A 26,704-nucleotide genomic window follows, 5' to 3' on the forward strand; every position below is an offset into this window, starting at 1 on the left:
TGCGCTATAGACGGAGCGATAAAGAACGCTTCACCACAACTTCCCGCCGGCTTTTCCCACGTTTTCACAGCAGCTTTATCAAGAGGCTTGCTCTGCGGTGAGTGATGCGGGCCAAAGAGCCAGGCAGGAGGAGGAGAGGAGAGCAGTTGAATCCGTAAAGTGCTTGATAGAGACTCAGAACGGAGGCAGGCATCTAACCTATCGTAATGTGTGCAAGCGCCACGACTGTAGAATACGTAAACACTTTTTAATAAAATGTAAAGTCGTCCCCCGCAAGTAGGCTATGTTCATGGAGGTTTCCATGGGCCATAGATTTAAATAAAAAAAGACACGATATTCAGTCGAACCTTACCTTTTAGTCTTATCCAAAAAGTTTTTGAACAGTAAGATTTTTGATTGTTTTAAGTCTCTTCTGCTCACCAAGCCTGCATTTATTTGATCCAAAATACAGCAAATTTAAAATAACTGCTTTCTATTTGAAAATATTTTAAAATGTAATTTATTCCTGTGATCAAAGCTGAATTTTCAGCATCATTAATCCAGTCACATGATCCTTCAGAAATCATTCTAATATGCTGATCTGCTGTTCAAGAAACATTTATTATTATCATCATCATCAATATAAACAGTTGAGTACATTTTATTCTGGATTCTTTGATGAATGGAAAAATCCAAAGATCAGTGTTTATCTGAAATAAAAAGCTTTTGTAACATTATACACTATACCATTCAAAAGCTTGGAGTCAACATAATTGTTTGTTTGTTTGTTTGTTTTTTTTTGGGGGGGGGGGATTATAGAAATTAGTACTTTTTTTAGCAAGGATGCTTTAAATTGATCAAAAATTATGATAAAGACATTTATGATGTTACAAAAGATTTCTATTTCAGATAAATGTTGTTCTTATGAACTTTCTATTTATCAAAGAAACCTGAAAAATTAAAAAATCTACTCCGCTGTTTTCAACATAATAATAATAATAATAAATGTTTTTTGAGCATCAAATCAGAATATTTGAATGATTTCTGAAGGATCATGTGACTGGAGTAATGGTGCTGAAAATTAAGCTTTGAAATCACAGGAATAAATTAAATTTTAAAATATATTCAAATAGAAAACAGTTCTTTTAAATATTATATAAGCTATTAAAATGTGAGTATCAAATATGATCCATAGGCTTTTGAGGAATGTTTATTACTTCATCTCTCAATCATCATTGTATTGCACTATATGTTTTGCCCCACAGTAAAAACTACAGAGCTTTGATCACAAACTAAGCATTAAAATATCATCTTATTAAGACATTATTTGGAGATATAGAGTGACAACTGATTTATTTGCATTTTATGTAAGTAGTTATAAAGAGTTTCAGTAAACAGTTCCTCTTAAAAAAATTGAAATGTTCTGACTATTATTTCATGCTTTACACCTTTATTGTCACTTGATCGGATCACCAAAAACGCATCATAATATCAGGAGGAGAACGTACCATTGTGAACATAAGTACTGTAGGCTGCATGAATTTATGCTTGGACACATTTTTTCAAAAATATTTTATTATTTTAGACAGACTGGGAAAATAAAGTCACTGGCGTAGCTCTGATGCATGCTTTCAGTGTAAACAGATGTGAAAGAAACGATTTAGCACCTTGTTAAAGAATATACATCAGATCTTAATGCTAGAAGGCAGAAATATCACAACATTCTTGGAGAACATTCTTCATCTCTATAGCTTACTTTTACCAACTGAACTAAACAAGAGAATTAAACAAATAACACAAAATCTTTTTTGTAAGCAAAATGATCATAAAGCAAATATCTTTCCTTAAAATAGCCTTTATTAAGCATCAATAATGGTTCAGGTAAATGTGGATCAGTTGCCTTTTGGCCCATTTCTCATCAAGTCAATGATGTTGATATAGGCTTGCATTTCTATTGTTTCAGAAGCAGATAACCACAAATGTGCTTCTGCAGTTCCCATTATTAAAGACGGCCTTATTTGTTTTCATGTAGCATGCACGTTATGTACAACAAAAAAGTCCCTTCAGAGGACAACAGGTGACACGTGTAGGACTTGGATACAGGCCGAGGTCCCAGCTCCCATCCAGCACTTCCCTCACCTGTCGCTCTGATAACACCCCCTTCCAGCGCAGCAGACCAGGTACATACTGCTTACTGCAAAACAGAGAAGAAGACTTCACCGCACTGTCTGACGAAAGCAAAATCACTCATTCTCTGTTTGAATACTCACACAATTTTAAACCACTGTAAATACATGTTTGCATCTGTAGTGAAGTGTTAATTGTGATCTGAGTTTACCTGTCCTGAGGGAAGTCTCTGAACAAATAACAACAGGTAATCTTCAGTGCTTCTACATCTCTGTGATGTAAAACTTCAGTCATTCTCTGAAGGAGCTGGTTCTGCTGGGCAACAATGCCATTCTGCAAGCAAAAATCACTTTACTCAAACAATGAGCTTTTTACCCATTATGTATAGTATGTGGAGCAATCATGCTGAAGAATGTTTGATCCTTATTTCCAAGGGTCATGTGCATCAGGAAATCAGTCCTTAAAAACAAGAGTTATTTGAGAAATAAAGAGTTTTTTTTCACCAGTTTAGAGAATGTTTCGTGAAAATATTGAACATCCTCTTTTATCTTTTCCTCGGCATTTCCCCAACACTTCTCTAGCTTTCTGAACTTTGTCTTCATCAGGCATTCCAGGTACACTTTGGAAACACTGTCGTAAGCTATTTTCACAACGACCTGTCAGGAATTAAGAGATTGTTAGAGATTGAGGGTGAGATATGGAGCTTGAATCTTTTTGATTGGTTTTAAGGTCTCACTGTGCGTACCGTTTTGATCTCTGAGGCGGTCTCAGGTAGAGATGCACACTGCCCTTGGATTACCTCCATCAAGATATTAATGTGCCTATTCCTTTTCTTGAAATAAATTTCTAAATTGGCCTACAAATGAACATTTACATAGAAACAAGACTGTAAGTTTTTATTAAAAATGTTTTAGGAGTTTTCAGTATCCTTGTTGTTTATCAGTAGCCCAAAGAAACAGGCTTTCCTGTAGCTCAAATAGTAGAGCATGGCGCTAGCAACGCCAAGGTCATGGGTTTGATTCCCAGGGAAAGCAAGAGCTGATAAAATGTAAAAACTGTAAATTGAATGCAATGTAAGTCGCTTTGGATAAAAGCGTCTGCTAAATGTAAAATATAAATAATAGAGCCAAAATAATCCATATAAGATCTTATGGATTTCACAATTCTGTGGACTCAAATACTTAATTTCAAGTGCACAAAAGTGGACTTTCTTCTGAACAGATTATCATAAACACAGATGTCAAAACATACCTGTGCTAAGCAGTTCATGACCTTTTGTACACTGGATGAAGCATTGTCTTCCAGTTTCTGTAGCATGCATATAGTGCTTGAGTAGACATCACTGTTGTTTTTATCTGGAGTGATTTGTTCAGCATAGCATCTATAGGTAAAATAAATAATACTGGTTTTATGATAAAACTGCAGAAAAGGGGCAGTTAAAGGTGAACTGTAATAAAAAGCCAATATAGGGAACAGGCAAATAAAGGTGCATTAAAAGGTTCACTCAAAAACAGAATTACTTAGCACAAATATTGTAAAACACTCACAAGATATAATGACTCTAGTTTTAACAATGACATAGAGTTTGTCTCTCATGGTTGATGCAATATTTTAGCCACAAATGGAAGCCAGATGTTAGTCACTTTATCTTAATATACTACCACTTTGAATAAATCAAGGGTGACAAATATGTCTTCACCTATTCTTCAATTAGAGCAGAAAACAAAAGTGAATCACAAAAAAAAAGTGATTTCACCCAAAAATGAAGGAATGCACATATCTTGGTACTCTCATGAATGCATGGCTGAGACTGATGCAAAAGCGAAACAGAAGAAATTGTTAAATAACGTCTTTTTTTTGTGCACAAAAAGTATTCTCGCAGCTTTATAATATTACGGTTGAACCACTGATATCACATAGACTATTTTGGTCCTTACTACCTTTCTGGGCCATGAACGTGTCAGTTGCACTGCTGTCTATGGGGGGGTCAGAAAGCACTCAGATTTCATTAAAAACATCTTAATTTGTGTTTCAAAGATGAACAAAGGTCTTACGGGTTTGGAACAACATGAGAGTAATTATGGACAGAATTTTCATTTTTAGGGTGAACTATCCCTTTAATTATCCACCGTTCCAGTTCCTGAGCCAATTAGTTCATTACTTAAGCATCATTAGTAAATACCTGAGTTGCATACAGCTGTTGATTATCCGAAACAGATGCACAGAGTTTTTCTCTGTAAACTTTACTTTTGTTAGATATTCATTCTCAGTGACCTCATACCTAAGAAAACACATATTTATAGCTATTCAGTACAGGATTATAAACATTCCCACTCCAACAACCATAAACTAAAAAGATAATAACTGGATACTCATTAAATGAGAATCGTTTTAGTGTGTGAACTTTAAAGGTGTAATACAAGATAGAGAAACCTACTTCTGAACAAAACCATGCAGCTCTGTATTGCAGAGTATTTGTACCGCGTGCCCCAAAGTCAGACCAAACTGTTCAGCTTCTAAAATAGTACTATTCAGGCACTGTGAAAGCAAAACATGAAATAAGTTTGCAGTATATCATATTCAAATGCCTTGGGATACCTTTTTACATGAGTCTTGCTTCACTTTCTCTCTCTCTAGGAGCTACCTTAATGACATCTATGTGTACACTGATGAAAGTTTCGTCATTCATTGAGTCCTCATTATGTCCATTCTGATCATCATAGAGCAGGATGTTCTGTAGATTCATGGAGAGTTCATTCTGTGGCAGTTAAAGTGGGGCAGAGATACAGGTGTTAGCATATCTTGTTTTGGGTCCTTTCATACATTACCGCAAGTCAGTATAACGAGAGCCAAATAATTAAAATAAAACGAAGACCATCCCCTTAACTTCCGCAACACGGAATTAAACTATTTTCTGTGAATGTGCCAGACATTGGCCGCCATCTAGAACAATAATAAAGTGCAGTAAACGGTATGTGCTCTGATATGATATGATAGCAGTTAGCAATATAAAGCAGCATAGCAGACTGTTTATGTACAGTTAAAATAACTGGAGGCGAATTACAAAGGGAAGCCTCGCACATTCAAGTTAACAAACTGCTCTTGTGTTAAAAATAAAGGGGATACTGTGCAGTCTTACCTGAAGCTTTTTCAATAGTTTCTGCTTTGCTCTCTCAAACCCTCCCGTCAACAGCAGAGGATCATGCACTGTCAGTTTTGATTCTGAACTGAAACAGAAATGAGCAATAGGCTATTGTTGAGTTTAGTAAGATTTTTCATATTTATGAAAAAGTCTCTCATGCACTTATTTGACCAGAAATTAAACATTTATTTGGAAAAATTGTCCAGTTTAATATATTTTAAAATGTCACTTTATACATAGTTTATTTTATTTATTCCCGTCTTCAGTGTCACATGATCCTTCAGAAATCGTTCTAATTATGCAGATGTGCTGCTCAAGAAACATTTCTTATTATTATCAAAGTTAACAAATGAAAGCTGCTTAATGTTAATATGATAAACAGCAAAGTTAGAAAGAACAGTATTTATTATAGAATTAATGTCTTTAGTGTCATTTTTGGTCAATTTAGTGCATCTTTGCTCTTCATCATCTTCAAAAACATATGATCCCAAACTTTTGAATGGTAATGTTCATTTCAAAATTAGGCTAACTTGTTTTTGTGTTGTATGTATAAGAATATTACATTTACAACAAATTTGCAGTGCATACCTGAAGAACAAATCTTTTCCCCACAGTAGAAGGTAGAAGATCTCTTTTACAGACAGATCTCTGTTTAGGAGCAAGTCCAGGTTGGCAAAGATGTGACGACTGTAACTGTCCTTCAGATGATCTAGCAGCCCAGCATCTTTCAGTGCAGGTGTTAATCGAAGCACCTCATCATATATAATGCTCCGTGTTTTCTTTAGAAAGTCCTGTATCTGCTTTAACTGAGATTCTTGTGGTCTCTCTGCTGGCAGCTTGGGAAAGTGGTTTTCCACAAACTGATCTATTTCCTGAAGGTACTTATGGTGCCATTCTTGAGAGATGCTGATTTTCGGCATTGCAGCTGGGTTTAATTGTTCACTCAGAATTGTTCTGAGAATATTAAGCCCTGTCTCGCCACTCACTTCAACACCTGAACAAGATGGCATCACAGAGTCGACTGTGCTTTCCTGTTCTCCTGCTGAATGCATGTGCATGAATTACTTTTGTTATTACTTGAATACTTTGTTATTAACTATTGTTAACAAAGATTTATAAATATTCTTCAAATGTATTGTTCACTGATAGTTCGTGTTAGCTAACATTAACGTTTACAAATGAGACCTTACTTTAAAGTGTTACCAAAATGACAACGATTTGTCTTACCATCTGTGGTCTCTGTGTGCTGTGTTGGTATGTCTTTCACCAGACGATACTGCTCATGTTTATTCTCGTCTGTTTTTTTCTTCCTCCAAAACTTGAACTTTTTAAATTTTTTTGACATTTTCTGTTCTGCAATCGGTTTGATTTAAATCTATGAAAAAGTCAGCTGTTGTACAAGTGCACTATAGTGAGTGTGAAACACTCAACTACTCAACCGTGATGCTGTTGTTCTCATATATGCACAGCATATGTTTGTGGTTCATTTGAAGTAGCGGAAGTAGTTGCAGTAAGTTTAAGCAGTGGAACCGAATGCTTCAGATAACAGGATATCAGTCTTTCACAGCAATGTGGTACTGGAATTGTTATTGGTAATTGAACGCTTTCACTTTTGCTTTCGAATTCTTGTTCTTGGTGTCACGTTTTACAAGAAAAGGTATTGCCTGTTGGGCTTACATCTTTACACCTTTTACTTTCTAACAAATCCTTCAAAGATTCTTAATGAAAAGCACAACAACAATAAAACAGTACAATGACAAACTAGCTTATATAACATTTATTAACAGAAAAGAATAATATCATATCAAGTAATAATTTATGGAAATATTTAGCAAATACTGTAGAACAGGGCTGGACTGGGGCTAAAATTTCGCCCTGGACAAATCCAGCCTATCCGGCCCACAAGTTTAAACCCTGAATGTTTTTGGTGGGGTTTGGTTTTTGTAGTAAATTAATGAATAAATTAATTAATAATGATAGATATTATTGAATGTGTGATTTTTTTTGTCACATAGAAATGCACACTTGACAGTAAAGCACTGTTTTTGAGCTAGGATGTCATAAAGTAAGTTTACTGCTATTAAATTCTCTGTTCTGTCAAAGAAATTTTGAAGAACATTGGTAACCAAACTATTTTGGTTACCATTGACTGCTATTACAACAAATATATATATATATATATATATATATATATATATATATATATATATATATATATATATATACGCTGACACATTATAAACGCAACACTTTTTTTTTTGCCCCCATTTTTCATGAGCTGAACTCAAAGATCTAAGACTTTTTCTATGTACACAAAAGGCCTATTTCTCTCAAAATATTGTTCACAAATCTGTCTAAATCTGTGTTAGTGAGCACTTCTCCTTTGCCGAGAAAATCCATCCACCTCACAGGTGTGGCATATCAAGATGCTGATTAGACAGCATGATTATTGCACAGGTGTGCCTTAGGCTGGCCACAATAAAAGCCACTCTAAACTGTGCAGTTTTATCACACAGCACAATGCCACTATCACGAATCCGGTTTGTGGTCTTCGGTCCACTCGCTATCAGAGGTCGCTCTTCCATCATATTGACTCTCACACTACACAGACTGTTACATATTACCCTGGACTTCATTTCCCATCATTCATTGCACTAAGTACACACAGCTGTCTCAGTCACTCGCTCATCTGAAAGCTATTACACTCGAACTATTACAGTTCGTCGTCGTAACCGACTTGAGTGGGCAAATGCTCACATTCGATGGCGTCTGGCACTTTAGAGAGGTGTTCTCTTCACGGATTAATCTTTTTTTCCCTAAAAAAAAAAAAAGGTTCTTTGGGGTTCTATATAGAACCTTACACTCTAAAAAATGCTGGGTTAAAAAATAACCCAACCTTAACCCAGCCGCTGGGTAACTATGGGACATAACGCGCGCTGGGTTGTTTTGACCCAAGTGCTGGGTTGTTTATTTGACCCAACCAGTGGGTCAGGTTAACTCTGTTGCTGGGTTAAACATTACCTAAACATTGGGTTATTTGTTTTCTCATTGCCTTGCTATATTTACCGATATTACCAATAATAATAATAAATAAATAATAAATAAAAGGTAGCTTTCATGATGCATCTTGGAGATGTTGCCACAGTTCTGGATTTAGTCTGTCTCCGTTTCTTCATGTCATTCCAGACAGACTGGATGATGATCAGATCAGATCTCTGTGTGTAGCACTGGCTGTTGTCAGACATTCACTGGATTATTACAATTGATGGCAAAATGAATGTTAGGAAATTTAAACTGATATTTCTTATTGATACACTACAGCAAAAGATAAAACAATAACTGACTTAAAACCATTTTTTAACTGATGAAAATACTAGTGGCCTAAAACTTTTGCACAGTACTGTGTATAGAGAAGAAAAAGTAAAACAATTAAAAAATAAAAACTTACAGGTTGTACATCAAATGAAAGATTCAGTGGTTGTGGGTCTGAAGACCTTTCCTCCGTTCTTGAAAATTGATTGGGGAAGTAGAGTGGGCAGGACTTTGAAAGCACTCTCCCTTTTAGCAACTCGTTCAAGATTTCTGGGATTCTTGTTGACCCATTGCTGCAAATCCACCATTTTTTGAAATTTTTTGGGAGGCAAAACAGATTCTGTAAAATAAGGCTGAAAAACTTCCATAAGCTAGCAAAACCATACAGTATGCCAGCCTAGAAATCCAGTGATCTGCCTATTATTCATCAATCTCAAATACAAATTATTATTTCTAACAGTAACATATAAAGAACACTTTACATAGCCTCTCTAGCTTACTGTTAACCTGGATAAACCTCTTGTGTCCTGATTAAAGCAACACAAACATTCACTAAAACAGAGGAAGAGTAAAAGGACCTCATACACCAGGAGAGATTGTCTAACTTTACATACTGTAGCTAAGACAACATTACATTTAAGTAACAATATTTAAGAATAATATTACATACCAGTAGTATTGTGGTTTAACGTTAAGTGTAATGCAGCTAACTTTACCTGAGGAAAAAAAGCGCGAAAATGGAAGTTATTGTTGGATTCGGCACGTCGCAGACATTTACTTGAAAAAAAGACCTTAAAAGATCAATTTTAGTATGAAATTATCTAATTCTTAGAAAACATTACAAAGCCATAGAGAAACGTTACACAGAGTAAATTAACTGAACTTACCCCTGTATTTTCTGACCTAACTATAGTTCATACATTTTTCATGAGGCGTTAAAATAAGTATATAAAACTTTGCATAAAGCTTCTTTTTTTTGTCAACAAAGAAATGTAGGCGGATACTTGATTCACAGAATAATGCTAACGTTAACTCGCACAGCGACAGATCAAATATCACATTAACTGTGAAATCAGTGTGCTCTTACCACAGCTTATTAAAAATAGAGGTAAATAATCATATCATAATCAATCCTGCTTGCTGCGAGTTGCTTGACCGTCTGACGACGAGACGAGTGAAGAATCCAGAAAATTCGATGAAGAGGAAAAATAAATAAACCGGTTGGGTCAAAATAACCCAACCCAGGTGTTCAGTGGTGAAAGAACCCCTTGCAGTCCATTTGACCCAGCATGAACAACCCAACTGTGTGTTTACAGTCCCTCAAACAACCCAGAATTATGACCCAGCACAATTAACCCAACAATGTGTTTACAGAAATAACCCAGCACTTTTAAGAGTGTAGGGTTCTTTACTCAACTCTAAAGAACCCTTTATCCCAAAAAGGTTATATTTAAGGAGATAGAACCCTTTTTGGCACAAAAGGGTTCTTTGGGCTAAACTGCTTTATGTATATTTACACATTAGGCTATTTAAAATTATTATACTACATTATATTTGTGCTTTTATTTCAATTTTAGTTTGACACACCTTTATTCCAAAGAAAATAAACTTAAAATTTACAATTTCAAAATTACAAAATTTACTGAATCAACCTATTATTATACCAACAAACTGATCTGGTAGAAATACATGTGTTAGCAGTGTATAGCAATCTGGGGTGTATTCCAGAAAGCACGGTTAACTTAAAGAATATGCTACCCTCTCCCCTTTTATTCTAATAGAAAGAAGGCAGATGCCTGCTTAACTGGTGGGGGCCCACCACCACCTCCCCTCACCCCAGTGGAAGAGTTGGCTCTGTCCCTTAATAAAGGACAGCCTGTGGTTGACGGACTGACCCTCAGCCCACGCAGACACTGAATCCTTGCCTTCAGTATGCCTATGGTCATCTCGACCTTGGCCCGTGTCCTACTGTGGGTCAGGTTGAACCGTGTCTGTGGACCAGGCTCAGGTTGAGGATAGGGTGTCATCACAAAAGGCAAACAAGGGTACCCTCTGTCCCCCAGCAAGTAACCACTGAATTGTCCTATAATGATTGAAGTGTACAAATAAAAATGTAATCAAAACAATAAAAACACTGTGTAGAGCTAAACGTACCCTGTTGGAATTTGGGGCACAAGGATGACTCCCTAAAAATTCTGGCAACATGTACAGACCCTGGCCACTTGGCCTCAACATTAGTGATGATGTGGGTCGCATCACATATTACCTAGTTAGTGGGGCCAAGTGATGAGTTTAATGCTTTTAACAGCAAAAGATTGAGGAGTGAAAAAACAGTTGATACCTGCACATTGATGCTATGGACAGACTTCCTATTAACATAGTCTCCTTCATTGACTGAAGGAGCTTTAATAGGAATGTGGGTGCCATCAATGCACCCAATCACATTTGGGAAGCCTGAAATATAAAGTTATGTTATTAAACAATTAAGTCACTGTGTGTTTGTGTGTGTGTGCAGTATGCTTAGAGCAAGTAATGGTATGTAACTAATATGTCACTTATAGATTCTCATAGACAGGACAAACCTGCCACTCTGTGGAATTCTTCTTTAATAAGGCGCACAGGTTTATGGCCAGGGAGCAGTACAAAAGTGTGTAGAAACTGCTTCAGTGCCAGGCACACTGTACAAACGTTTCTACACACAGTTGCCTTTCCCACATGCTCTGCATCGGCCACATTGTATAGAAAACTCCCTGTCGCAAAAAAACGAAGAGCAATGCACAGAATGTGTTCTGTGGTAAGCGCTGACCCGCGGTTCGTCACGTTTGATATGTAAAGTTTCAAAAGATTCTTTAAATAAATTAACGAATCTTTTGAAAAACGGTAACGCTTTGCAAATATTCATTCGGATATGAAAACACATCGATATTTGGCCTTATCACTCTCTCGCGGTGCAAAAAAACTTGTATCATCTGTGCTTCTACATCCACAGGATCGTCATCAAAAGGGTACGCCATGCTGTGTGACCTCTCTGAAACAAACTAACCCTGGAACATAACCTGCTCCGGAGCAGGTTATCTTCACAGAGCAAGTTACTATGGTTACTTACATACCGTAAAAGTAACCTCCGATTTTGGAACCGAAAGCTGAGGTTATCCGCTCGCTTATCCTCAAACTTTCCGGGGTATGTCACATAACCTGCTTTCTGGAATACCCCCTGGACAGTTTGATCTATTTATTAATAGGTACTAGTCTTCTATTTAATCAGCATACTAACATGATTGCAAGTTCTGGTTATCATGTCATGTAAGATGCCGTGCAGCTCTTTTATTGACAAGCAACATGCTCATATGAGTTTCAGTGTATCATTTAGATTCTAAAAGGCTTTTCTTATAACTCATCCCTCCAAACAGATGCATAAAATGATCTTTGACATAAACAGCAAACAACTTGAACGTGTGTCTATGCTCTGATCAGTTTTGTCCCGTCTGCACAGCGGCGCATTTGACCACTTAAAAGCGCGCGGGCGCCGCTGTTTAAACTTCAACGGTTCACGGTGCGCTGACTGCGCTCAGAGCTCAGGAGAACAACGGTTACATTGGTAAGAGAGAAAATGAATTCATTTGAGCTTATTTTAATTACTTTCACCTAAACCCTTGTCATTTTTAGTTAGCCTAACGCTGAGAAAGCTGGTTTATCGCGTTGTCCAGGCCTGCACAATTCTCCGCCAGGAGGTTTGGCATTTTTAACATGAATCCCTAAAGTATCTTGATAAAAACTGTTGTGAATTGATTAATAATGCTGGTGAGAGTTCATGATATAGTCTAACGTCATTTTTTATTAAATTGTTTTGCACTTGGATGCCCGAGAGGCGTTTCAAAGATGGCTGCCGAGTGACATGACTTGTCATAAAGAGACTTTGTCTATAGTCTTTGGCAACAATTAACTGAAAATTATGAAACGAAGGAAGGTGTTGTCACGATATCCCGATGCGTATTTCGTGACTTAAACAGGAGCGCGCGAGCCATACTACAATTCTTCACTGTCTTATCACCTTATTTCATCACAGAACAGCGAGAAAACTATACAAACAACATTTCACATTAATAAGCATTAGAATTAGCCAAAGCTTAAAACATTAATTATGACTAAAGGCTGTATAGAAGGATTCAATTGAAGGTTTAGGGCAAACTTGTTGTATTAAACATGATGCTCACATTTTTTTCACGCACTGACTTTGATGCAATCCTCTATAATTGCATGAAATTTAAGTTGTTCAAATAAAGAAATATTTCCAGCCCATAGACGATAATTAAAAATAAGTTTGATCATCTTAATTGAGTTATTCTCCGTGATTGCATGCAACGATTGAATATCGTTATACTGTGAACAAGAACGGGAGGTTAATCACAATGAATATAATTCAAAAACAAACAAAATAATATTAAAAATTAAATTAGATCAGTCCGAGTATTCCTCAGTAATTTGAGCTGCGTGCTCTTCATTAATCTGACTGGCAGTCGCTCAGATTGGCTAATGTTACACATTAAAATGAAGGATGACATGATACATGGTATGGAATCGGTATGAATACGCAGTTTTAACATTGACGGTAATTACAGTAAACAATAAAGCAGGCGGAAATTCCTTTACGCTACTAATTGGAGCCGGATGTGACGACACGCGGACTGTGATAAAGGCCTATAAAGATGAAACAAAGTTAAATCACCGTCAGACTACCGTATAAACATGAATTCATACCAAGAAGAACAAAGAGAGAAGCAGCTGATGGAGATGTTTCCATTTTTTCTGCGGATAACTGTGAGTATTTGGTGTTTTAGTATAATATAATTATTTGTTTTGCTGAAGTAATTGTATAATATTCTAAACACGCTGTATTTGGTTGTTGTAGATGTTCATCTAACTCAGAGAGCACTGAAGTTTTACCACCAGTTTATCAGAGTGTTGAAAAGTGGAAGTCCGAGAAAACATGACCAACCTGCTGCAAAACAATAACACACAAGGTACATTATTTCTTTTTCCTCACAGTACCAACTGAAACTCATCAATCAGCTAATCTGAAGTTACTGATAACTTTATTTTTCTTCTATTTTCCACCTTTTATCATGCAGGTTCTTATGATTGATTGATTGATTGATAAATAAATACATATGTTGCACTGTCACTGCAGGTCTGGACTCTGGAGTGCAGCATTACTTGTTTGTTCATCAACATACAGATTTGATTTAATTGTGGGAGATTCCTTTCTTTTTCCTGTTGTACTGCACTCTCCATAGTCCCAATAAATGTTTTTCTGACTTGTATTCCCATTTTAGGATGTCAAGCCTAATCATCGCAAAGAGGGTTAGCATCAAAATGGATCAGTTCAGTATGGAGCATCCAAAAGCCATCACTCAGTTAATTTCAATCAGCACTATTTAGCCTTTCCCAGTACAGAAATTGTCGTGGGTCCTTTGGTTTTATTGTTTAAATGCTTATCTGGATGTCAAATTTATATTTAATGCTTATAAATTTTAAAACAATACTATAGTTAGTCTTTTAGCTCCATTTTCAGAAACATGTGGCTCACCATCTTTCATGGGTTACAGAATTGGGGAAAGTTACAGCTTAGAAAAAGAAAAAAAAGTCAGACTACTTGGTTTATAGGAGAATCTGGAGTAAATATTTGACATTTATTTAAGGTAAAGGGTAATGACCTGGGGCCCGTTTCAATAAGGAGGTTCAACCAACTCTGAGTTTAAACTTGAACTCTGAGTTGACTTGATGGGAAACTCTGAGTTTTCGGTCACAAAACAGCTGAACTGAGTTAGTTTACTCAACTCTAAGTAGGTTGACTCTGAGTTAAGCGCGTGCACCACGACTATGAAAAGTCATGATCAGAGGAACGCCGAAATTACGATTCACCATGGCAACAGCTCCCGCCAAAAAGACGTCAGCTAACTTTAATTCTTAATAACTGTCAATAACTTAATAACTGTTATAATATCAGAGGTGAAAACTGTAAATGACTGAACTAATATTCATTTTAATGGTATCCCATGACCACACGCACAAAAAAAAAGACAAAAAAAAAGAAACAAGAACATGGCAGCAGCTAAAAATGAAGTATAAAAACACAATTCAATCCAGGTAAAGCTTTAAGTATGAAAGGTTCATAGGTGTGGGCTAAATGACTTTACAAACATTTGACATTAAATTTCATTCAATATCTATTTCAATGCACTGCAGTTTTTTCCACATAGTCTAACACTTTTTTTCACATAATTAAATATTCTCTAATCCAGTTACATTTCTTAATTAGAGTAATAAAATGAACTACTGACTAGTCCACAGCAAGAAGGCAGAGGGAGAACCAGTGCACCAGAACCACTGACAGATGAAGTGATGATGGTCAAGTATTGGAAGATTTCTAAAATCCAAAAGTAAAAAAAACCTAACTTTTGCTTTTGTATTAGGAAATAAAGATGACCTAAAAATTGTTTTATCATTTATCAGATTAGCCTCATTTAAACCCATTTTTACACCACTGACCTACAGTCCTGTGAAACCCCTCTTTGGCGGATTTGGGCCCAGGAGACAATTCTCAGAATGAGTGTGAGAAGGATGCACACTTTCCTTAGAATCTGCATACAGGACTTATAATGCGCTCTGCATCTCCGATGTTTTAAAGTGCATTTTTCTTATTTTGCTAATTATCTTCCAATGGGGTAAGAAATTAAATATATTCTTGTTTCCGTTTGCATTAAGATTATTTTTCTTACCCTATGGCTGACAGTTTTACTTGTTTTATGTAAAATGCACTTAAAAGGAAAATCCCCCAGGAAACAAGACTAAATATATATAAAATATAAATATATATTAAAAAAAATTATATATAAAATGCATATTAAGAATTTTTTGATATTTGTACTTGAAATAAGACAAAAATACTCAGCAAGAAAATCAATTTTGCAGCGTGAATGAATGAATAAGGTATTTAAACTTCGCTAACACTATAAAAAGGGAGAGGAGACCGAAAGAAATTCTGGGTTTTCCGAAAAAAACCTGCTCCCGACCAGGTTAGGTTCACAGAGTAAGTTACTACGGTAACTGACTCTGAGTATAAGTTACCTCTCTCTCAGAAACAGGCTTGACTTACCCTGCTTTCTCGGGTTTGACAAACCTCCCATTTCGAAACGGAAAACCCAGAGTTTCCCTGATTTCAGGGTTAACATACTCAGAGTTTTCACTTAACCTCCTTTCTGAAACGGGCCCCTGGTAGTGAGATGCAAAATAAGAGTGTCATTAATATACCGGTACTATTTGATGACAAACTTTTCACATTCTAACTTATGTATTTATTTAAAAATAATAATAATAATAATTTTTTGCAAGTTAACTTTAAGTTTATTTATTTGTGCAAGTTAACATTCCATTCAGTTGTTGTTGTTTTTTTTTTTGTGGTTTCTTAGAAATCAACATATATTTGTGACTGACATGTTGGATGGATGAGTAAGGTGGAGGGGGTTGAAAAAACAATACTTCTAAAACGGAGAGTGGACAGGTAAAAATTATTTAAAAAGTATGAATAAATAAAGAAACATGGATTTATGTTCATCTCTGTAACTGTTGCACTATGAATTGCTGTGTTATATATTGCTTGTCACAGTAAATGCTAATACAAATGTCTTACATGATCACACAAAACCTTGGTGTGTTATGCTTATGGACATTTCAGTTTTTCTAGTGACAAATTAGTTATATACGCTGTTTAAGCCTTAAAATTTAATAAAAACAAAACAAAAATTAAATCCAAAGAATGATCCCATGATGGGAACCCCTAAAGTGTTCTATATAGAACCTTTTTCCTGGTTACAAAGAACCCTTAAAAAGGGTTCTTTTAGGGGTTCCAAATATGTAGCGCCTGATAGAACCTTTTAAGGTTCTATATAGAACCTTTTCTTCTAAGAGTGTACAGGGCAGATGGCAGACAGCGTGTATGGCGTCGTGTGGGCGAGTGGTTTGCTGATGTCAACGTTGTGGATCGAGTGGCCCATGGTGTCGGTGGGGTTATGGTATGGCCAGGCGTATGTTATGGACAACAAACACAGGTGCATTTTATTGATGGCATTTTGAATGCACAGAGATACCGTGACGAGATCCTGAGGCCCATTGTTGTGCCATTCATCCACGACCATCACCTCATGTTGCAGCATGATAATGCACGGCCCCATGTTGCAAGGATCTGTACACAATTCCTGGAAGCTGAAAACATCCCAGTTCTTGCATGGCCAGCATACTCACCGGACAAGTAATGCCTGCATTACATGTAAATAAGAAATAACATGAATTTCTGCATTTGAATGTGTTTGAGAGACGAAAGCTTTTAGTTGATGCAATGTTGAAACACTTCTTAAACCTGACATGATTTTTGTAAACCCAGTGGTCAAATGCTGTGTAGCTAACTAATGACTGGTCTTTGTGTGAATGCCAATAGAACTTTCTGAGTATTTAAACTGTAGGCTATTCCAGAAAGGAACCTTTAACAGTTAAAAAAGAGGAATTAGGAAGAATCAATATGTTATGAATAATTTATGTGAATAATATGTAATAATGTAATCAATACAGAAATAACTGTAATCTGACTTTGAGTATTTTAAAATCTATTTACAAGTACTTAATTTTTGGAATCCAGATTACATGTAATCAGTTACTACCCAGCTCTATGAGTAACATGTGTAAGCTTTCATTTGTTAACAGTAGTTAACTACATTAGATAACATGAACTAGCAATGACAGATATTTCTTCTAATTTCTAAAGCATTTTATTAATCTTATTTAATGCTGATTCCACCATATACTTACTGGCTAGTGTTGGGGAGTAACTAGTTACATGTAACGTAATTACGTAATTTAATTACAAAATAAAATAAACTGTAATCAGTTACAGTTACTAAGAAAAAAATGTGTAATTAAATTACAGTTACTTATGAAATTGTTAAGAATTACAAATGGGGTTATATCTGAATTATTTCACACACACTCTCACATAGATTTAATTGATTTCTTTTATAAAATGCAGTGACTGCTCTAAAATATCAAACACCAATGTTTCAGGAGTTTATAACATGCTTATTTGATAACTCTTTTATTTTCTATATGGGTTTATGTACATGCTTTATTTTTTAAGATTAACTGTTTTTTTCCCCCCAAGGCACTGTTAGATTCCAGTGTTTCCTTTCATTTTATGATTTTAAATCTATATTTAATGTCAGAATGATTTAAAAGTAAGTCTGATTTTGTGGTGGCTGTGCTTCAAAGGGGACATCAGATGCCCATTTTCCACAAGTAGGTATGATTCTTTAGGGACTTCTCGAAATGGTCTCAGTGGTCGTGAAAAACAACACCCTTTTTACCTTGTTAAAAACAGCTCTGTTCACAGCAACTCATTTCGGTGCATATCTCTTTATATGCTAATGAGCTCTGCTCACCCCGCCCCTCTCTTCTGTGGAAGAGCAAAGGCGATTCGCAAATAATCATATAAAATATAAAGTGTGAGACTTACTTTTTCTGGAGGTGCAGCTGGATCATGAACAATTGGTCCTTGAGTTTTAACATTTTAACAAAACCTGCCTTGAATTGTCCCTCGTTCAGAAAGCAGTATGGAGTAAAATTATTTTTGCATAAATTAATTTAGGTGTTTTCATTGGCGCATTACCATCAAAATCAAAAACGAATCCTCTGCGTCCTCAGTGGCTCTGATGTCGGGAGAAATTTTGGACTCTTATATTCTTCTACATCTAACAACAAAACACATGCATTGCTTACAAGACATTTTTGTCGCTACAGCTGCTCAAGCGTGGAGAAAATTATGGATTTTGTACAACTGGCTGAGTGCAGAAATATGCTAATACGGGACAGTACGTCAGTGGTGGGAGGGGCCTGAGCAACATGACATCATATTGTTCAGAAAATCAAAATGGCTTGATAACTGAGACTGTTTAGTTTTTTGGGGGATTAAAAAAAAAGTTGTGAATGGATTTTTATAATTATATTTTATAATTGTTTAAAAAAGTTGTTTCAACTTAAAATAATTTGTTACCCCCGCTGACTTAAAATTTGTAGTTTAGTCAACTTGAAATTTTAAGTTACTCAATGTTAATTTAAGGTACAACTGGAATATTTTAGCTGACTGAACTAAAAAATTTTAAGGTAGCGGGGGTAACAAATTATTTTAAGTTGAAACTTTTTTTTTTACAGTGTAGGGTGATTGTGTCCACACACTGCTAAGACACATTTATATGCAAATAAATATATTTTGCATCCAATGTCTCCTTTAAAATTAAAACATTATAATCTTAATTCAAGTGATGAAGTCTGAACGTAATCAGTGTTGAGTACTACTGTAAGGTTAACCCTGTCTGCTTTACATGTTTGGAAATAATTAACCGTTGAAAACATTTAGAAAAGTAATCAAATGTAATCAGTTACATTACTTTAGTAAAGTAATTGAAAAGTTACACTAGGTCTACTTATTGCATATTAAATAGGTTAACTTGTAATCTGTAACCTATTACATTTCCAAAGTATCCTTCCTAACACTGCTGGATACATTATTAAAATCAAAACTGTATGTGTATATTAATGTTATTTAATGGGCCTAAGCTAACATGGGCTAACAATGAACAGCTGTATTTTGATTAACTAACTTTAACAAAAATAAAAACATACTGTAACAAATGTATTGCTTATTGTTAGTTTTGTTCGCATTGTTCACATTAATTATGTTTGCGTTAAATAGTTGACAAATGGAACCTTACATGCCACCAGTCATACTTTAAGTGTGCTTTTTCATTATTTGTGAATTTGCATGTGGTGACATTACTTCTAATTCTACCTCAACACCTCTGTAACCTGCAATGACTATTTAGGTCACACTATCCTAAATGTTATAACCTTATAACTTTTTTTTATTTTTTGCTTATTTAAGTTGCATGCGGTGACAACATTAATTCTAATTCTACCTCAACATAGAAAAAAAATATATATTTTTTTTGCAAAGACTATTTGGGTCACAGTAACCCAAATGATATAACTTTAACTCCCTGTATTACCTTTATTAAAAATGGTCTTTTAGTGGACACTGCATTTTGTTCGATGCAAAAAGCCTCAGCTAGGCTAACTTATGTAACCTATAACTCTCCATTGCGCAGTATGAGTTGCTTAGAAGAACGTAAACAGAAATAAATGGTGATGATGTGGTACACAGTGATGATTGACGCTAAAAGGAGCAAGTCAACGTTAAGAAATGGAATACAGGAAGTGATTTTAGCCAATGAATGGCCGCGGTGGGCGGGGCTATGTGGATTCCAGGCGAGGTACCCGCCCAGCAGCAGCGCTCTCAACTCATTCTGCCTTTGCGTGGAGCAAAGAAGGTTCTGGAAGGTAAGACGCGACTTGAATATTAAAACACTAGCTGCTGGCACATTAACACGTCTCAGACATATCTGTAGTGTTTGAGTCTAGCAAATGCCAAAGCAGTTTTTTTTTAGAAAACCGTTTGTTTTCTTATCATAGCAAGTGTGTTGCCAAGTTACGTTTGACAAATCTAGCTCTCTTTTTCTAATCCAGCTTCTCTCCAGATATCTGATATCCATCGGCTGCATCGCTCAGCACTTCCCAGGTCTAATCTGTCTTTACCGTTGTGTCGTGTTACATTCTTGGATCACGACCCAACATCTCTTGGCTCTCCACTGTCAACCCTTCACTGCGTCGGTGGACGACTAGCGTTGTGTTTATGTCTTTATTTCACGGAAACGGTGAGTATCCGAGCGGTCATTTGCATAAACTGATTTGTCAGCATCTATTACACATTTGGTAATCCGTTTTGGTTAGCCAAGTCTCGGAAACGAGTGTTTTTGGAGGCTTTTATAACTAGCTAATGGGTGTGCGCTAGCTTGACGGAGGGGAACAAAATGGCGTCGCGGTGCTTTTGCGCACTCCGCCGCGCGCTAACCGTGACGCACTCTGCACCACCGCGAAGATCACACAGCTATACCAGTCTGAGGTTTGTTAAAGCGACTATACTTCCAGTTGGGCTGTGTTTTAATCATTTAGGGTAATGTACGCGCTGTCGTAAGTATTAAATGTGTTTATTTCGATGTAAAAACAGCGGAGTGGGTTGAGTTAAAACGGGTTTACACGTGTCTATCGACCTTGGGTGCAACACGGGTGACTCGATATTTCTAATCAATAATAAAGCACCTTTAAATGCTGTTACGTGGCTTCTGAACGTTTACAGTTCCTGCTCGACTGATGTACTTTAGATTCGACCAGCCAATAGACATGTGATCGTGATCTTTTATTTGTTTGGTATCGGAAATATTGTTCTGTCCCGTAACTCTCTTAAATATATCCCTCACCACGTGTTCATTTGGCTTGAGTCATACTTGTACCTGCTGACGCAGTCAGTGACGTGGGTTGCTAGGGTCTTGATCAAGGCCTCTGCTACATGATTGTTTTTTTTAATTCACCCCCAAACGTTTGTGAACCTTTAATAACAGATGGCAGAGAGAATATTAAAACAATTTAGTGCATTTTTAAATCTTAAGTATATTGTGGATCATACAAGCCAGTGCCATAACCACCGTAGATATTCAGAGGAGCAAGTCCCCACAGTAATCAGATGTGGCCAAATTTGCCCCAATATTTAATATTCTTAATGCTGCACTTCATAAACGCTAAACATTGGTTTCATCCTCCTGGATGTATGGTTACAGTCTTGATATAAATGGCCTACATTATTAATAACATGATTTAACAGATGAAAGTAATGTTCATATCAGCACGACTGTGATTTGGCTCTAGATACAAATTGGCCAGTTAGTTTCTATATTTCTTCTACCAACAAAAATAGTTTAGAAAGAATCCAATCCAAATGTGTCACCAAGTGGAACGCCAGTAAATGATCAAATTAAGAGGAACTGATGTATAATAGTGTATTTCTCTTTGCTTTTCAGAGCTGTTGCGCAGCTGTTGGAACGTGAGCGGGGGAAACCTAGTCCACGAGCGAGGAGTTTGCAGCCACTGTGGCAAGATCTTTTTCATGTCAGAGACCGAGCACACTTGCAGTTGTTTATGTCATCCCCTCTTCTCCAGACAGAAGATACCCAAAAAATCCCATTCAAGATCTCTTTATCTTGCTGATAGTGCCTCAGATCACTCAAAATGTCTGTCAATGTCAACCGCAATGTGTCGGACCAGTTCTACCGCTACAAGATGCCCCGTTTGATTGCCAAGGTACTAGTGTTTTTGGTCTAAATGCTACATATTAAAAAAAACATAATTTATTTCTGCACATAATAGTATTCTCTTACTGCTGTGTGCAGTAACAATCTGATACGGAGTTGGAGAATATTTAAAAAATAGTTTTCCCACTGTCAATTACAGGTGGAAGGCAAAGGGAATGGAATCAAGACGGTCATTGTCAACATGGTTGATGTTGCAAAGGCACTGAATAGGCCTCCAACCTGTACGTTTGTGTTTATAATTGGTTAAATCACAACTGTTAGTCTTTTAGTAGTGTTTTGCTGTGGAACAGTAATGTATGTATTCTTCCCTTTGCTATTTCCTCAGATCCAACTAAGTATTTTGGCTGTGAGTTGGGGGCACAGACTCAGTTTGATGCAAAGAATGACCGCTACATCGTAAACGGATCCCATGAAGCCAACAAACTGCAGGACATGCTGGATGGATTCATCCGCAAGTTTGTGCTGTGCTCCGAGTGTGACAATCCTGAAACTGACCTGGTAAGCTAACAATTAGGGTTGCTTGCTGAATAAAGCTCACGGTCAGATAATGTTTAGAGAACCTTCTGAAGGGTATTTAAACTTGTTTTTGTTTTTTTTGGGGCAAGTACAAGGCCAGTTGGCATGTCATGTTTAGTACACCCGATTTTGTCCTTTGCCCTCCATAACGCCTACAAAAGTGATGACAAAATAGCATCGGTCTACTTTAGTGTTATTTTAATATTATTTATATGGTTTTATAGTATTTTTTTTCATATTTTCAGCTTACGTTTTAAGTTTTAGTGACTGTGTGCTCATTTTTTTAAATTTTCTTTTCTCTTTAGCTTTATTCTTATTTTAGTTTTAGTAATTGTACTTAAACATAATTTTATTTTAGTTAGTGCCAAAGCAACATCTCTAATTTGTTTCAAGTTTTTCCCTCTAATATTTATTTATTTGTTTTCCCATTTCACAAAAACTGATTTTTAGTATTAGTTCAACAATACCAACACCGTTTCTAGTGCTCACATTTCAGAGCACAAAGGCTGTAAATGTCTGTTTTTTTTTTTTTTAAGTGAAAATCGAAACCTTTGACAATTCAGAGGTCGTTTCAGAAATGTTCCTCATGGTATCTGTTGTTCAGTTAGTTTCTCTGTCTCTCAGCATGTTAACCCAAAGAAGCAGACCATCGGAAGCGCTTGCAAGGCTTGTGGTAATCGGAGAATGCTGGACACTCGGAACAAACTGTGCACATTCATCCTCAAAAACCCACCTGGTGAGTCGTGTCAAAATTAGTGCTGTCAAACGATTAATCGCATCCAAAATAAAAGTTTTTGTTTACTGAATAAATGTGTGTGTACTGTGTATATTTATTATGTGTATATATAAATACAAACACATGCATGTATATATTTAAGAAAATATGTTATGTTTACATATTAAATATATTTGTATAATATACATGGAAATATTTTCAAAATATATACATGCATGGGTGTGTATTTATAGGAACATAATAAATAAACAGTACACACACTTATTCTTTAAACAAAAACTTTTATTTTGGATGCGATTAATCGTTTGACAGCACTAGTTAAAATGCATGTACTACTGTTATTCACTATATTTAGCATTAGATTTGTGCCTCGTGTTTGTTGGAAATGAGTATAGTACTGCTTGATTTTTATATTTCTGATGTTATCATTGCATACAAGCTTTATAACCCCCATTAATTGCAAACTTGTTTGAAATGCAGAGGCTGACAGTAGTTGTGTGAAAGAGAAGAAGGAGAAAGATAAGAAAAACAGAAAGAAGGATAAGGAGAATGGCTCGGGAAGTGGTGAGGCTGGGAACCATAACGACATAGATGCACCAGATGTTGTGGTAAGAGATACTTGTGAATAACTATACATATATTGTTAATATAATTTGTAACCAGTATATTAAAGTGTATGTTGATGTGCAGGATGGTGAGGAAGACGACGATGACTGGGCAGAGGAAACCACAGAGGAGGCCCAGCGTCGGCGTATGGAGGAGATCAGTGACCATGCTAAGAACCTGACCCTCAGCGAAGACCTGGAGAAAACCCTGGAGGAGAGGGTCAACTTGTTCTACAACTTTGTGAAAGTAAATAATGTCACTGTTATCCGTTTCCTATGTAAAAACATTTTCTAATGACATCTTTGTATCTGGTGGAGTTACACTACCGTTCAAAAGTTTGGGGTTGGTCAAAGAAGTTCCTGTACTCAACAAGGCTGCATGCATTTGATCAAAAATACAGTTAAAACGACGATATTGTGAAATATTATTACAATGTAAAAGAACACTTAAAAGTGTAATTTATTCCTTTGATGCAAATTTATTAACGAAGTCTTCAGTATCAAATGATCATCCAGAAATTATTCTAATATGATGATTTGCTGCTTAAGATATATTTATGTTGAAAACAGCTGAGAAGCTGGTACTTATTTTTTTTTTAACGTTTTGATGAATAGAAAGCTTCAAAAGGACATTTATTTGACACAAAAATCTTTTGTTAAATGTCTGTCACCTTTGATAAGTTGAAGGGAAAAAGTGCTGCTTTCATTAAAATAATGAATTTAAAAAATAAATATTGACACCCAAATTTTGAATGGTAGTTTACCTTTTGTACCTGTGTAGTAGATTTAAATTAGCATATAGTTATAAATAACCAAGGTTCTATCGATGCCACTAGAATTCAAACAACTGAAGAGAGTTTCTGTTTTTTCTGATCAGCAAAAGAAAGAGAGTGGAACAATAGACTCGGCTGATAAAGAGATTCTGGCTGAAGCAGAAAGACTGGATGTGAGAGCCATGGGCCCACTTATCTTGAGTGAACTGCTTTTTGATGAGAACATCCGAGACCAGATCAAGAAATACAAACGTCACTTCCTGCGGGTACGTATTAAAAAAACAAAAAACACCAGTTTTAATTTTAAATGTGATAGACCGGCCCACACAGGATCTGCATGTACAGAACTATGTGAGACCTTCTGCTGTTGTTAATCACTTGTTAATTTATTAAATATTTTGGTTAATTAGATTGTGCCTTGAGCAAAGTATAGTACTCTCAGCTCCATTTAATGAATTTTACACACAGAATTTGGCAGATTTTGCCCTAAAATTGGTATCAAAAATACAAAGTTTCCATCTGGGCCTAGTGATAGATGAGTATTTATAGCAGGACGCAGAGACTTGCTGACAAGCTTTGATGCTAGTGTAAAGACATGCTAAATATAGTCTTGAATTATAAAATGAGCAGCTTTGATATCTACCACTTTTCCGCCCACTGCTTAGATAAATGAAGTTGAATCCATTTAAATGATCTACTGGTTCCTCAAAAGATAAAGTGCTTTTGATTCATAAACGAAAGTGCCAAATTCTCATTTTCCTGTAGTTCTGCCACAACGATAAGAAAGCTCAGAAGTATCTGCTGGGAGGCTTCGAGTGTCTGGTGAAGCTTCATCCAAGTCAGCTGCTGCCACGAGTGGCCATCATTCTCAAAGCCCTCTATGATGCTGATCTCCTGGAGGAGGATGTCATCCTCATGTGGGCAGAGAAGGTACAACCTACTCATCATTTGGATTGATAGAGCATTTTATAACTTTGGGGTCATGAACTGTGAACTACAAATCTCAAAAAATGTATTTTCCTGTGTTTCAAGGTATCTAAGAAGTATGTTTCCAAGGAGCTGGCCAAGGAGATCCATGCCAAGGCAGCTCCCTTTGTCAAATGGCTGAAGGAGGCAGAGGAGGAGAGTGAGGGGAGTGAAGCAGAAGAGGAGGAAGATGATGAAAATGTTGAGGTAATTTCTTACACTTTTAAAGTTGAGAGAACTTGTGGGGAGAGTATATAATATACCCTTTATTTATTTATTTTTTAATATTGCATGGACAAACTCTAAATCTTACACAAGCCACACACAGGGTAATGTAGTAGTTAATTAGAGAAACAGCTTTATATTTTAACTGTCAGCAGGAGCCCTGGGACTGTAATTAGTGTAATTACATTAGTCTTCTCTGGGCTAGAATTAGAGTGTTTTTAGAGACTGTTGTGCTGGCTTGTGTGATATTCTGATTCTTCATCTTTCTCATTTGTTTTTGGTCTTTAGGTTGTGTACTCTTCCTCTGCCCGAGAGCTGAAGGTGGAGACCGTTCAGCCTGAGAAAGCAGAAGAGGATGATGACCTTGATATAGATGCCATCTAAAGAAATGACAAGTGAAACAGCAGCTGCCATCTTGGAACCTTGCTACTTCCCATTCCTCTTGATAAAATGGATCACAGTGGCCTCCTGTTTAGCCCCAGTCTTATATTGTCCCACTTTCTCCTTCGTTATATTTGATTTACAACAATGGTTTTAATATAGCTCTTTCATCGGCTTGCTGCTGATGTATTAAGAACGTTTGAGCTTTATTATCCGTATTGAGCAATTTTGTTGTATTATGAGCTTGACTTTGATTCATGGGTTTGCTTTTACTGCACATCTGATTTTTGTTTTTCTTGAAATCATTAAAGGTTTTTGCTGTACGTTATATGGATGATTTTTGTTTTCTTACCTAAACAAGATTGTAACCTGAGTCTGTGTAACAGAATACATGAAATAAACCGTAATAATGGTGAACTATGATACAAATCTGTCCATTTTGGCATCACGTGATTTCATCATTCACTTTACTTCAGAGGTGGCAGCTATTATAGAAGACCCCTGTTGCTTCAACCACATGCTTTCTCACCAAAACCCTGCCATCCAAAAACTTGTTTACTCCAAATATGCAAAGAACATTTCTGACATAGACTTGGAGTCAGGGTGGTCTAGGTGGGTTTTCTTGCGACATCTTT

General features: G+C 36.3%; 2 protein-coding genes across 3 annotated transcripts; one reads left to right on the top strand and one right to left on the bottom strand.

The window, feature by feature from the left end:
- Window positions 1-1,415: 1,415 nt before the first annotated feature.
- Window positions 1,416-6,808, bottom strand: LOC306882595 (uncharacterized protein). 2 transcript variants are annotated; one of them, XM_079437314.1, is made up of 11 exons: window positions 6,476-6,808; window positions 5,837-6,290; window positions 5,246-5,333; window positions 4,751-4,864; window positions 4,544-4,644; window positions 4,289-4,387; window positions 3,358-3,487; window positions 2,852-2,962; window positions 2,610-2,762; window positions 2,318-2,439; window positions 1,416-2,173 (listed from the first exon to the last, which is right to left on the bottom strand). In XM_079437314.1, the coding sequence occupies exons 1-11, from the start codon at window positions 6,591-6,593 to the stop codon at window positions 2,020-2,022; spliced, it is 1,644 nt and encodes a 547-aa protein (XP_079293440.1). In that variant the 5' UTR covers window positions 6,594-6,808; the 3' UTR covers window positions 1,416-2,019. The 2 variants fall into 2 exon arrangements, with proteins under 2 accessions (XP_079293440.1, XP_079293441.1); XM_079437315.1 differs by having other exon boundaries at window positions 5,837-6,287; window positions 6,476-6,703.
- A 13,113-nt stretch (window positions 6,809-19,921) lies between these two features.
- On the top strand, window positions 19,922-26,486 carry LOC306882725 (eukaryotic translation initiation factor 5-like). Its single transcript, XM_079437569.1, has 12 exons — window positions 19,922-20,002; window positions 20,189-20,376; window positions 21,577-21,856; window positions 22,007-22,088; window positions 22,193-22,365; window positions 23,008-23,119; window positions 23,600-23,727; window positions 23,810-23,971; window positions 24,602-24,763; window positions 25,263-25,427; window positions 25,530-25,670; window positions 25,977-26,486. Exons 3-12 carry the CDS (start codon window positions 21,785-21,787, stop codon window positions 26,070-26,072), a joined length of 1,293 nt encoding a protein of 430 aa, XP_079293695.1. The 5' UTR covers window positions 19,922-20,002; window positions 20,189-20,376; window positions 21,577-21,784; the 3' UTR covers window positions 26,073-26,486.
- Window positions 26,487-26,704: the final 218 nt, after the last annotated feature.

This window comes from Barbus barbus (assembly GCF_936440315.1).
Source record: "Barbus barbus genome assembly, chromosome: 16".
NCBI lineage: Eukaryota > Metazoa > Chordata > Actinopteri > Cypriniformes > Cyprinidae > Barbus > Barbus barbus.